Here is a 14,090-nt window from a genome sequence, read left to right on the forward strand (position 1 = left end):
GAGTGGTCCACCCCCCTCGTTGGAATTCCTTTGTCTGACTTCTTCCTGAGAGACTGGCCCTTTGCTTTATCAAAATTTTTTCAGAACCTGTGAGGCAGATTGAAGTGGACACCATTCGAGAAATTCAACTGGTTTTCGGTGAAAATTTTAACGGCTGATGAGAAATTATGGAGTCTTACTGTCGCTTTAAGGACTTCCCACGGAGCGGGACGTCGCGCCGCAATCAGCCTGTTTTGAGCTGAAAACCTCCAAATTTAAGCCTCTGTTGACCCAGGATGTCGTGAGAGAACAGAGAACTTTCAGAAGAGGTCGGGATCAGCAGTTTATCCGGACATTCCACTGTTAAAGGAGATTTTATAATGAAAGACGTGCGGACGGATTGGCGCGTCGCCACAGGAAAAACACCTCTGTTGGAAGCCTTAAGGACAAGTTGTAACGTGTCCAGCTGTTAAACAATTTCTCAGATACTCACTCTATGAAAGCCATCAAAAGCCACCTGGTTTTTACAAATGGTTATCAACACAGAGGTGTTTTTCCTGTGGCAGCGCGCTGCGTCGGCTGCCTGCCGACGCGCCAGTCTTCTGAAACTTCTCTGTTCTCTCACGACGTCCTGGGTCAACAGAGGCTTAAATTTGGAGGTTTTCAGCTCGAAACAGGCTGACGATGGTGCCTCAGAGCGCGGTGCGACGTCCCGCTCTGTGGGAAGTTCTTAAAGCAACAGTAAGACTCCATAATCTCTCATCAGCCGTTAAAATTTTCACCGAAAACCAGCTGAATTTCTCGAATGGTGTCCACTTCGATCTGCCTCACAGGTTCTGAAAAATTTTTGATAAAGCAAAGCGCCAGTCTCTCAGGAAGAAGTCAGACAAAGGAATTCCGACGAGGGGGGTGGACCACTCCTCACTCAAAGCCTGCCCACAGGCGAATGACGTAACCGACAGGCGTGAAAAAACTCTCGCATGCGCACAAGGGTTCGAGGTTGGCTGATGTAATCGCACGTGATTCAAATCCATATAGTTTTTGAAAAAAATAAAAAGGTACGTTATTTTTCTCGCAGACCTCGTACACAGCGTCCAGCGCAGAGCATGTGGCAGCTGGTAGATCAAAGCACGCGCGTGCGTCTCTCTTGCGCGTGCTGAACGAGTTGCAGAAAGCATTTGGTCTAAAAGGTAATTGCAGGGCTGTGAAAACTCTGCGGATCCGAGGAATTCCGCAAATTTCATCTGGGGGGGGGAGTTAGTGTTGTACTCTGTAATTGTGATCGTCACTGAGTTTTTAAAATGCCTGTCGCGACATCGTGCAAGTTTGATAAGTACGCGGACACTGATCTCTATGTTAGAGATACAAATCTGTTTCCTCTGATCCGCGGAACTTCGCGGAGGAATATGCCACTTAAAGCGTAGCTGTTGGAACAGTTGTCGTAAAGCGGGACTGGTTGGTTGCTGCGACGATACTGTGTGGTTCCTGCAAGATGCTTAAGCTAAATGTAGCATGTGGACATCGCAAACTTTTAGAGCTCTCAAGTTTTTAAATGAAGGATTTTGCAGCATGTCTATGTCACGGAGCGACGTCAGAGGGAAGATGGCAAGAAGGATGGTTTGAAAAAGGACAAGGACAAGAATCCGTGGAATTGTCCTTGGCTTCATGAACACATCTGAAATATAAACAGAAAAAGAGAAAGAAACACTAAGAATTTTTCTCTCTCTGGAAAATACACATTGTGCTGTTCAAACAGGATTTTAGACAAGATTGTGTCTTTTTTATTATTAATCTACACTTTCTTTCATTGGAAAAGAGACATTGTGGCTTTGAATGGATTTACAAGAATTTACACAAGAATATAAATGAATTTTAATTAATGGAGGCTTTTTTCATGGGAAAAAAGGCACAGTGGGTTTACTGGAATTTGCACAACAGTGTACGACTTTTTTACTATAAGGTATGTTATTGATATTTTACCCTGATTTTCCAAATATTCTACACTCTTTAACTGTGGTTTTTGAAATACTAACACTCCTTTCAGTCTTCATGAATTTCATGTAGTTTAATTGTTCTGAGTTAAGGCATAATTTGTTTTACAATTAAAAGGAAAATCATTCCAGGTCCTACTTCCATGTCATATTCTGTTATTTCAACATTATCATTGACAGTTCAAATGAAAAGTTGAGTCTAGGATTGTTTAAATATGCGCTTCTGTTGAGATTTTTTTTCTTCCAGGAGATGCTGTAAATATACTCAACAAAAATATAAACGCAACACTTTTGGTTTTGCTCCCATTTTGTATGAGATGAACTCAAAGATCTAAAACTTTTTCCACATACACAATATCACCATTTCCCTCAAATATTGTTCACAAACCAGTCTAAATCTGTGATAGTGAGCACTTCTCCGTTGCTGAGATAATCCATCCCACCTCACAGGTGTGCCATATCAGGATGCTGATTAGACACCATGATTAGTGCACAGGTGTGCCTTAGACTGCCCACAATAAAAGGCCACTCTGAAAGGTGCAGTTTTGTTTTATTGGGGGGGATACCAGTCAGTATCTGGTGTGACCACCATTTGCCTCATGCAGTGCAACACATCTCCTTCGCATCATCCGTGAAGAGAACACCTCTCCCACGTGCCAAACGCCAGCGAATGTGAGCATTTGCCCACTCAAGTCGGTTACGACGACGAACTGGAGTCAGGTCGAGACCCCGATGAGGACGACGAGCATGCAGATGAGCTTCCCTGAGACGGTTTCTGACAGTTTGTGCAGAAATTCTTTGGTTATGCAAACTGATTGTTTCAGCAGCTGTCCGAGTGGCTGGTCTCAGACGATCTTGGAGGTAAACATGCTGGATGTGGAGGTCCTGGGCTGGTGTGGTTACACGTGGTCTGCGGTTGTGAGGCTGGTTGGATGTACTGCCAAATTCTCTGAAACGACTTTGGAGACGGCTTATGGTAGAGAAATGAACATTCAATACACGAGCAACAGCTCTGGTTGACATTCCTGCTGTCAGCATGCCAACTGCATGTTCCCTCAAATCTTGCGACATCTGTGGCATTGTGCTGTGTGATAAAACTGCACCTTTCAGAGTGGCCTTTTATTGTGGGCAGTCTAAGGCACACCTGTGCACTAATCATGGTGTCTAATCAGCATCTTGATATGGCACACCTGTGAGGTGGGATGGATTATCTCAGCAAAGGAGAAGTGCTCACTATCACAGATTTAGACTGGTTTGTGAACAATATTTGAGGGAAATGGTGATATTGTGTATGTGGAAAAAGTTTTAGATCTTTGAGTTCATCTCATACAAAATGGGAGCAAAACCAAAAGTGTTGCGTTTATATTTTTGTTGAGTGTATAACATGACATACAAAATTTATTTGATTTCCGGGGCCCAACGGGCCCTAGACCCCCGCTCAACCCCCTGCAAATTTTCCTCGGATTTCACTATTTTCATTTCACAGCCCTGTAATTGTCATGTTTAATAGCTTGGTAAAACAGTTGCATGTTCAGTCCTTCTTGTAAGCAGCTGTGAAATCGTTCAGACGAGCGGTCTCTGATGCGGTGCGCTGACGCAAGCACTGGGACTCATGCAGTGTTTTTGAATTGTTTGCGCAATGTTCACTTGCAGTTCACGTCATTAATGCGTGATGGAGATTTTGAACATTTCAAAATTTTCTTTGCGCATGTGCATGACGCCGCACAGAGTTTACACCAGTTTACAGTGAGCTTGAGATGAGTTTACTCTCGTGCACGGCGTGCAAGTACGCAGATCAAAATCGTGCAAGTGTCAGGGGGCCTATATGAAAGGTTGTCATAGGCAGTGCTTCCTGGTGGTGTCTGTTTTTCATTGAAAGCATTAAATGTTTGAGCTACCATTTCTTCCTGCTATTTTATGTCTATTACAATATATATCACTGTCATTTTATTGCAAAGGCCTACACAAACCATACTCCGAATTCCAAAAAAGAACTTAATAGGGGCAGGTGTGGCAGTGATAGTGTGAACAAGACCCGAACTGCCTCTGTTTTGGTTTAACAAAATTCTTTTCTCAAAGCAGATTTGAAGAAAAATGTGAGGTTCTCTGAAGGTTATCGTCTTGAGTGATTTATCTTGGGGGGTTATTTGACATATGGCATATGCCTACTGTTTAAGGTCAGGAGTACAAAGTGGGACTGTGTCATGATGCGAGAATAACATGACATAATGCTTCAGTTGCAAAGCATTCTGGTTGTTTGAGCTTGGGGGGGGGGGGGGGGGGCTAATGGCTGGAGTGGAATGCAGCCTTGTATAGACTGTGGGGTCTGAAGACCTCCCACCTTCCCTCCCTACTGTTCCCAGTACTTGTTCAGGCTGCTTCAGTCACTCAACTGTCAACTGAAACATGGGAGTTAAATGTAAGCAACCTTTCAAAATGTAGGTTCATGAGCCAATCAAATGACAGGAGCTATGACAGGGTAACAAGAGATGGGAGGAGCGTGTGGCTTCCAGCTTGTCACTATTAATAAAAGCAGAGGGTCTGATTTAGGCCATACTCTGTACTCGTGGAATGAGAGGCGATGGGCACTTGCAGCATACGTGTTCTGAATTGTCACTGTATGGCTGACAGAAGTCATTCAGCCAAGTAACTTTTTGATTAATAATTCTATTACACTGAATTTAACATAAAAAAAACAAAACCTTAGTTATGTAGTTCACGTGCATAATGCCAGTAAAGTCTTATTAAGATTAGGGGTCTATACGGGCTCACTGTATTATCAAACCACCATGTAAGATGTTTGGTACACATAACAGTAATCCCATCATCATATTTTCAATGTATTGCCGCTGGATGTGACGAGCTGTTCGTCCACTGTTTTGATGGCAACTCTCAGTGCTTTAAAACAGTTTGTATCGCCTCGCTGTCTCTCATCGTGCAGTGGTGAGGCAACAAACAGCAGCATACCCATGGTGAGGTTTAGAAACATTTACGCTTTGCGTTCTTTAAAATATATACAGTGTCTGTATGCCTGGTCTGACTGTGTTGGTACTGAGCAGATGCAGCAGTTAAAAATGGCAGCAGTATACTCATAGTGAGTTAAGGACCTTTCACACTGAGTGTGCAGCATGATCATTTTGTCGCATCCATTCCTGTTTTTTGCTAAAGTTGACACAACAACGTGTCTGGATATGCAAGCGATTTCTACTTCACTGTCTGGCTTTTTGAGCATCCAGTGAACAATGCCAACAATTGCCATCATGGATTTGCAGCAGTTCAATTGAATACACCACAAAGACAAGCTATTTAATGTTCAAACTGATAAACTTTTTTGTTTTTGTGCAAATATTTGCTCATTTTGAAATGGATGCCTGCAACACATTTCACAGGGGCAACAAAAGACTGGGAAAGTTGACGAATGCTCAAAGAGCACCTGTTTGGAACATTCCACAGGTGAACAGGTTAATTGGAAACAGGTGCGTGTCATTATTGGGTATAAAAAGAGCATGCCCAAAAGGCTTAGCCATTCACAAGCAAAGATGGCGAGGGGATCACCACTTTGTGAACAACTGCGTGAAAAAATAGTTCAGCAGTTTAAGAACAATGTTTCTCAATGTTCAGTTGCAAGGAATTTAGGGATTCCATCATCTACAGTCCATAATATAATCAGAAGATTCAGAGAACTTTCTACACATAAGCGGCAAGCCTGAAAACCAACATTTAATGCCAGTGACCTTCGATCCGTCAGGCGGCACTGCATGAAAACTGATATTGTGTAAAGGATCTTACCGTGTGGGCTCAGGAACACTTCAGAAAACCATTGTCAGTTAACACAGTTTGTCGCTACATCTACAAATGCAAGTTAAAACTCTACCATGCAAAGTGAAAGCCATACATCGACATCCAGAAATGCCACCTTCTCTGGACCCAAGCTCATTTGAAATGGACAGACACAAAGTGGAAAAGTGTGCTGTGGTCTGATGAGTCCACATTTCAAATTGTTTTTGGAAATCATGGACATCGTGTCCTTTGGACAAAAGAGGAAAAAGACCATCCAGATTGTTACCACCGCAAAGTTCAAAAGCCAGCATCTGTGATGGTATGGGGGTGTGTTAGTGCCCGTGGCATGGGCAACTTACACATCTGTGATGGCACCATCAATGCTGAAAAGTACATCCAGGTTTTGGAGCAACACATGCTGCCATCCAAGCAACGTCTTTTTCAGGGACGTCCCTGCTTATTTCACCAAGACAATGCCAAGCCACATTCTGCATGTGTTACAACCGCGTGGCTTTGTAGTAAAAGAGTGCAGGTACTAGATTGGCCTCCCTGCAGTCCAGACCTGTCGCCCATTGAAAATGTGTGGCACATTATGAAGTGCAAAATACGACAACAGAGACCCCGGACTGTTGAACAACTGAAGTCGTACATCAAGCAAGAATGGGAAAGAATTCCACCTCCAAAGCTTCAACAGTTAGTGTCCTCAGTTCCCAAACGCTTATTGAGTGTTGTTAGAAGTAAAGGTGATGTAACACAGTGGTAAACATACCACTATCCCAGCTTTTTTCATAATATTCGTATCTGTAAATTTGTTTAGAAACATCTCTGAAACGCCACAGTGGATATTAAGTCTCATGTTTTAATGTCCGAATCCGAGACTAAAGGATAAATGTCCATACAGCAGCAAATGAGAAGCGCCATTACAGATTTTACTAGGTAGTCCACACTGTGCTGAAACTATAAGCAAAGCGGATGAAAACGGCAACCTGATTTTTTTTTTTTTTTTTTTTTTTTTTTTTTTTTTTTTTTTTTTTTTTTTTTTTTTTTTATCATGCAGAAAAAGCTAAAACTTTTGGTAAGTCTTTGAGTTTTTATGTCATGTTTCAAAATCTGTCTTTGGGAAGTATTTACTTTGAATTGTCTCCATGCAAACTCTCGCCTTCTAAATTTGCATTTTATGGTTCTGTACATGGGCGGGAAATGTCCAGCTGGAGGAAAATATAAACATTTTAACATGCTCTAAAAGTCAAATATTAATGTGAAAAACATTTGTGCTTTGTTTTGCATGACACATAAATTGTCAGTATCCCAGAAATGCTAACGCCATCAATGGACGGTAAAATCCGTGTTATTGCGTTTCCCATTTATATAAGTGAATAATTACACATTTGACACCGAGTCATGCAAATGATTCCTTTTCAATTCATTGAGACCATAAAATAGATGGTTCTGTTTTGTGTTGACATTTCACCAATTCTGTCCAAACCTGAGCAATCTAATTCTTGCCTAACACACACGCTTCCAAGTTTAATCTTTGTTTATTCTGTTTGGCTCAAAACTTAATTAAGCAGGATTGACCTTCCAAGGTCACCTAGGGCCAAGCGTTATGTGTCCAATAGAAAGGTATTGTGTAACTTGTCTCTTCTAGATTGGATTACTGCAATTTCTATTTTCTGGGTTGCAGCAGTCCAGAATTAGGGGTCTTCAGTTGGTTCAGAATGCTTCTGCCAGACTTTTGACACGAAGCAGATAGTTTGACTACATTACTCCCATTTTGGCATCTCTTCACTGACTTCCTGTCCCAGTGAGATCAAATTTTAAGGTTCTGTTACTGGCCTATAAAATTGTTCATGGACTGGCACCACCCTATCTAGCTGATCTACTTAAACCCTACGTACCAGCCCGGGCTTTGTGTTTACAGGATGCAGGATTACTTTGTGTCCTTAGGGTGAATTAAAAAGTCTGCGGGTCATAGAGCCGTCTTTTATCGTGCCCCTGTTCTGTGGAATGATCTCCCTGCTTCAGTGAAGCAGTCGGTCTCTGTGGAGACTTTCAAGACCAGATTGAACACGCATTTGTTTTCTCTTTTATATGATTAGCATATTGTTATGTTTTTTGTTTTTTAACTTTTTTACTCTTTTATTGTGCTTTTAGTCTTTTAATTATGCTCTTTGATCTTTTGGTCCATTTTGATTTGTATTTTGAGTTGTTTTCTGTGAAGCACCATGAGACAACGCTGTCATGATTGAATAAATTGAATTGAAATTGAAGAATCAAATTCAAACCCAAATCAGTGTTCCTGAGAAATAATAGTGATATTCTTAATTTAATGAACACTAAGTGCAGCTTTACTTGTCAGTTTTTTTGTTCATGTTAAGATAATATCAGTTGTTACAAAAGCACAAATTGTTTAAGTAAAATGTTGAGATAAATGTAGAGAGAGAACAGTAGCAGCCCAATGCAAATGTGATTTTTTTTTTTTTTTTTTTTTTTTTTTTTTAATGGAATAGTAATAACACTGTATTCTAAACCATGTGACAGACTGTATTATAGTTCTGTCGTCTTGCCAATATGGGAAAATATCATTTTTATAACTAAAATTAGCAATTCAATTTCAATTTATTTTATTTATATAGCGCCAAATCACAACTAAGCTGCCACCAGGTGCTTCACACAAGTAAGGTCTAACCTTACCAACCCCCCCCGGGCCACTTTCATCACTGCTAACTGAAGGTTTTGTACTGTGTACATTAGGAGATACCATCAGTTTATCTTGATTTTACAAGCTTTGAGCATTACAAAGTTAAAGGGGAACTAAGTAACTTTTATTTTACAGTTTGGGAGTAATTATAATGGTTAAATGACTTGTTTTGGGGAGAATGGGGGCCTCTTGCTCCCCCACCAATTGTCTTGTAATGGAAAAACATCCTAACAACTTGAGGGACACCGTCCTTGTGCCGTGTGAATGAGAGTCTCTGTCTCATGAGAAATATGAACCACCTTACAAAACTATACCAACAACAGATACATGCTCCCCTATTGAGGCACTGGTGATCTAGTGGTTATATCAACACGCCATGAAAGACTTTATACGTGTTCATAATTATTACAGAGCCAGCGAAACAATAGAAGAAAAAAATATGTTGTTGGAAGAAGAGGAAAAAACACTGAGACAGACTGAGATGTCAAAAATGGATCTACTTCAGTCATACTTTCCTGGAATAGCAGAGCTGAAAGATAAAGAAGTGTGAAAAACAGATGCAGACCTGTGTTTCTGCTGCTGGGGGGAGATTTGGAGCAGAGTTGTGATCTGAAAGCACAACATCATATTTCCTCACTGATCGTGTGCTGTGCTCACAGCATGTCGTTGCAGAGAGAGAAATTGTGCATGTTTGAGGGAGAGAGAGAGGAGATCTACCATGGTTCCGCATTAAAAACAAATGCACATGGGGGGGGTGGCTGGCAGTGTTTTTACAACAGTTTTGTGACATATATGCTCCCACTCTGTAGGGGGAGCTCTGTGGGAAGAAAATGTGACAAATAAAGCAGATGAAAGGACAAAAACTGACCGATCTTACTTAGTTTTCCTTTGAAGCACATCATTGTACAACAGTGATTTGTGTTGTGGCTCAATAAAACTGTCAGTTCTTAAGGGGGCTAATAATTTTCACACTGGTAATTTTTAGTTTTTGTGAAATCATTTTATTTCTATGTGCAAAGTAAAACTATGTTAGTACCTAAAATAAAAATAGGATGTTTAGAAGTGGTATGCTGAAGAATCCTTGCTCTGTTCACAAAGCACTTGGGAACATTTTGAAGAAAATGTAAAATTTTAGAGGGAGCTAATGATTTTGTCCATCTGTATATGTAGGACTCTATGAAATGTCTGTATGGAAAAACCATATGTTTGCTTTGTGTCGTATTTGACTGTATAAGAAGCCTTTCTCTGTAGTGGCGATTTGCAGAAAGTCAGTGAAATAGAAGAAAAACACAAATGGTGCATAAAAACAAAATCATCCACTGTATGGAATTAGTTTGGATACAGAAAAGATGATGTTGGCCAAAAATGGGTAATGTCAGTGTTCTTTGCACTCTCTTTTAGTAAAGTTTTATTTTCTATGCAGATTCATACTCCTTCAAAATCACCGTAATCATTCAAGTTGTTCTTTCCAAATAGATGTATTCAAGTTGTGTGAAAATTCTTGCGTTTTTTTTTCAACCCTCAGTATATATTACAAAAATTATAATCCCGCGATGTTAGATTTTACAATATTGTGCTGCCCGAATGGATAACTAAATTTCAGTGTTTTCCAACTTCAGTGGTCTCCATCTTTATGGCAGAAGATTTTTGTTTTGTTTGTTCATTTTCTCTCTTTGTATATCCACTTCTCTGCTGCTCATTTCCTGCCCCACTGTCATATTGTTTTGACAGCTTCCCAGGCCAACAGCAGCCTAAAGAAGCAGAGGAGCCGGAGCATCTTCAGAACATTCTTATGCTGCTTCCGCAACTACAATGTGGAGCCACCTGCCACCAATCCTAACACCAGCTCCCTGCCGCCACCTGTTGAAGAGAATGGAACACCACCCAAGGTGAGCTGCTCCCCTAAACTCATTTAAATGCACAAGAACATAGACTGTACCTGGAAATTGCTTCTTACTAACATCTGCTTATCATGTCATTTTGTAGACTTGTAAAGTGTGAATTACTGTGCTGTTGTAAAGTGTTTGCCTTTTTTTTCTTCCATGTGTCTTTTTATTTTTTGGTTCTTCCTTCTCTTGTTTTTGAACTCGTGTCTCTCTCTTGTAGTGTGACCAGGTCGAGGTCATTCCTGTCCCTAGTGTATGTATTGCTTTTTTATTTTTGTTTTGTTCCTCCTCTGCATGCTCCTGCTGTTGGCACTTCTTGTCTGTGTGGGCCCCATTGCTCCTCAGAGGGTCTTCACTCTCCTATCATATTTTGCTTCAGCTGATGGCTGCTTTGGCTTTATGCAAGGTTTATGTGCACCTGTGGGGTTACGCTGTACTGGTGCACCTGATCACCATCAGCAACACTTGGTGTTTGGTATGCTTTAAAACTTTTTTTTTTATACAGTGACACTAACATTCTAACAACTAAAGGTTTTTAATTACTTCAAGTGCTTCCATGCAAGTCATCTGCTGTATTATTTATTGTGGATGTCCCAATCACGTGTTTGGGGCTCAGTTCTTTGAGGAGTTCTTTGACATCAAGTAACTGTCTGGTAATCTGATAACATTATTTACAGATAAGATATGTAACTGTCTGGTAATCTGATAACATTATTTACAGATAAGATATGTTAACATTTTATTTTTGCACAGCACACTTACAAGCGTCTATTACCAACATAGTGAACATGCAGTTGTGGTCACAAAGGTTACACCCTCATGAACATGAATGTCACTACAGTATTGTGCTTTGCGTTACTTATTTGAGCTGTTCTTTTTCTGGGGCAGACTGATTGTACTATTCTAGGACCTAGCTTAGACATGTATGCACATCATTTAATAGAGAATAACTCAACTGTTCTAGACTAATATGACCCCAGTGAGTAACTTTGTATATGTGCCAAAATCTCTATCTGGGACAAATAGCCGAAAATGACCACTCCCTTTTTCGTTCCAGTACATGTTTAGAAGGGTCATAGAAGAGTGTAAAATTTAAGAGATAACCGCTAGAAAACATTAGGTCACATGACCTACATACAGTCCAGAATAGCCACATATATTCAGTAACTTTCTGAGCTATTGGCTGTTGGGAAATTTTTTTGATAATCTTTAAAACATTTAAGATCTCTAGATACTGCTGTCTGCTAAAGGACCAAGTTTTGTTTTGTGTTTTTCACTTTAAATCAATATTCCATTGATAACTGTATGACTGAAAATAAAATTTCATTGTTTGGCAAATGTTTGTTTTCTTTCAATGTACAGTAATAAGTTGACCCACTTATTTTAGCCATTTTCTCTTAAAATATTAAAATAGAGATTTTACACTTTTCTATGACCCTCCCAAACATGTATTGGTTATTCTGAACATTTTGAATACCTTGGAAATCTATAGCTGCTGTAGTTTAGAAAATAGAGCTGTAGTTGAAGTAACACTCGGGATGAAAAAAGGCATGGTCATTTTTGAGCTGTTCGTCCTGTATAGAGATTTTCGCACATATCCCAATTTGTTCATTGGGTTGATATTAGTCTAGAACAGTTAAGTTATCCTCTCCTCAGTGATGTGCATACATGTCTAAGCTAGGTCCTCTACTATACAGCATACATCATAAGGAATGGGGCGGAGTTGGGTTGGACTCCAACACATTTAGTGCATGAGTTTGAATTTATGTGGGGTTTCCAAAAATCAACGCAGGGTTCAAATTAAGCACACACATACACCAGTGACAGGGCTGTGAAGACTCCGCGGGATTCTGCGTATTTCATCATGGGCGGGGTGGTTTGTTAGTGTTGTACTCTTTAATCGTGATCGTTACTGAGTTTATAAATGCTTATCGCAAAGCGTTCTTTTTTTTTTTACGACATCATGCAAGTTTTATAAGTCCGCGGACATTGATCTGTGTGTTACAGATACAAATCAGTTTCCTCGGATCCGCGGAGATTCGCGGATAAAAAATGCCACTCAAGCCTGGCTGTTAGGACAGTTGTCGCAAAGCGGGACTGGTTGGTTGCTGCGGTGACACTGTGTGGCTTCTGTGCGTTAGCTAAATGTAGCATGTGGACATCGCACACTTTTAGAACTTTCAAGTTTTTAAAAGAATTTTGCAGCATGTCTGTGTCACGGCGTGACATCAGACAGAGTGAAGATGGCGAGAAGTGTAATAAGGACAAGAATCCGTGGAATTGTTGCTGGCTTCATGAACACACCTGAAAGATAAACGGGAAAAGCGAACTGGTAAGAATTTTTTTTCTCTCGCTCTGGAAAATAAACATTGTGCTGTTCAAACAGGATTTCAGAAAAGATTATGTGACTTTTTTCTTTCATTAATCTAGACTTTCTTTCATTGGGAAAAAAAGACATTGTGGCTTTGAATGAATTTAGGCTACATTACGGCGATGTGGAGCTGCCAGCCATATAAATATAATTTGACTCAGTAATGTAATAACGTGAAAGGTTTCATGTTATAACGTGATATTTATTACGTTATAATGTGATATCTATCACGTTATTTCGTGATGCACAACTATCATGTTATTTCATGATATGGTATTTTCACGTTTTATCGTGAAATTATGTTATTTCATGATAAGAAATCACGTTATTCTGAGATATGAATATCACGTTATTTCATAATATGAAATTATCACGTTATTTTGAATTATGAAATTATCATGTTATTTTGTGATAAACATTTATCACGTTATTTCATGGTATTTTTATGTTATAGCGTGAAAACATCAATATGGTTTTACTTTGATACACAGCCAATATACCTGTTCTGCTATTCTGCCACTAGAGGGCGGTAGAATACCAGTAAAGGGCGCTACTTATCTAAGGCTGCTTTTTTTTTTTTTTTTACTCTGAAAACAAATAGCAAAAGTATTGGCTCATGCTTTTTATTGATCCTTAAATCCCCCTACATCACAGACGAGCCATGTTCCTTGACTGAACCTGGGAAGTGTTGAAGCGCTGAATAGCCCACATATGAAATAACATGATAAAAACTTAACACGAAATAACGTGATAGTTGCATATCTCAGAATAACGTGATAATTTCTTATCTCGGAATAACGTGATAATTTTATATCACGAAATAACATGATAATTTCTTGTTATAATGTGATAATTTCTCGTTATAACGTGAAAATACCGCATCATGAAATAACATGATAATTTCATATCACTAAATAACGTGGTATCACGTTATAACGTGGTAAATATCACGTTATAACATGAAACATGAAACTTTTTACGTAAAAAAGACACTGTGGCTTTGAGTGGATTTACAGGAATTTACACAACGTTTGGCTTTTTTACTATAAGTTATGTTGATATTTTACCCTGATTTTTAAAATATTCTTCAATCTTTAGCTGTGGTTTTTGACATGGTTTAACAGTCTTTTCAGTCTTCATGAATTTCATGTAGTTTAATTGTTCTGAGTTAATGCATAATTTGGTTCACAATTGAAAGGAAAATCATTCCAGGTCCTACTTCCACATCATATTCTGTTATTTCAGCATGATCATTGATGGTTCATATGAAAGGTTGAATCTTAATATGCACTAATTTTGAGATTTGTTCTTCCAGGAGATGTTGAAAATGTATCAGTAGATGAAAATTTAATTTGGTTTTTGGGACCCCACAAGGCCCTAGA

The 14,090-nt window shown here is 39.5% G+C and overlaps 1 protein-coding gene across 3 annotated transcripts in view; it reads left to right on the forward strand.

The window, feature by feature from the left end:
- The window catches only part of LOC117522690 (CTD small phosphatase-like protein), a 60,167-nt gene that overhangs the window by 19,586 nt on the left and 26,491 nt on the right, over positions 1-14,090 (forward strand). For 2 of the 3 annotated variants that reach the window (XR_004564290.1, XM_034184147.1), the window contains exons 2-3: positions 10,183-10,340; positions 10,558-10,590. Coding sequence is in view for 2 of the 3 variants with exons in the window: in XM_034184147.1 (XP_034040038.1) it covers positions 10,183-10,340; positions 10,558-10,590 (191 nt within the window). In the remaining variant the exon portion in view is untranslated. The remainder of the gene's footprint in view (positions 1-10,182; positions 10,341-10,557; positions 10,591-14,090) is intronic. The other variant, XM_034184148.1, reaches the window with a different exon arrangement.

The sequence above is a fragment of the Thalassophryne amazonica genome, chromosome 12, assembly GCF_902500255.1.
Source record: "Thalassophryne amazonica chromosome 12, fThaAma1.1, whole genome shotgun sequence".
Lineage (NCBI taxonomy): Eukaryota > Metazoa > Chordata > Actinopteri > Batrachoidiformes > Batrachoididae > Thalassophryne > Thalassophryne amazonica.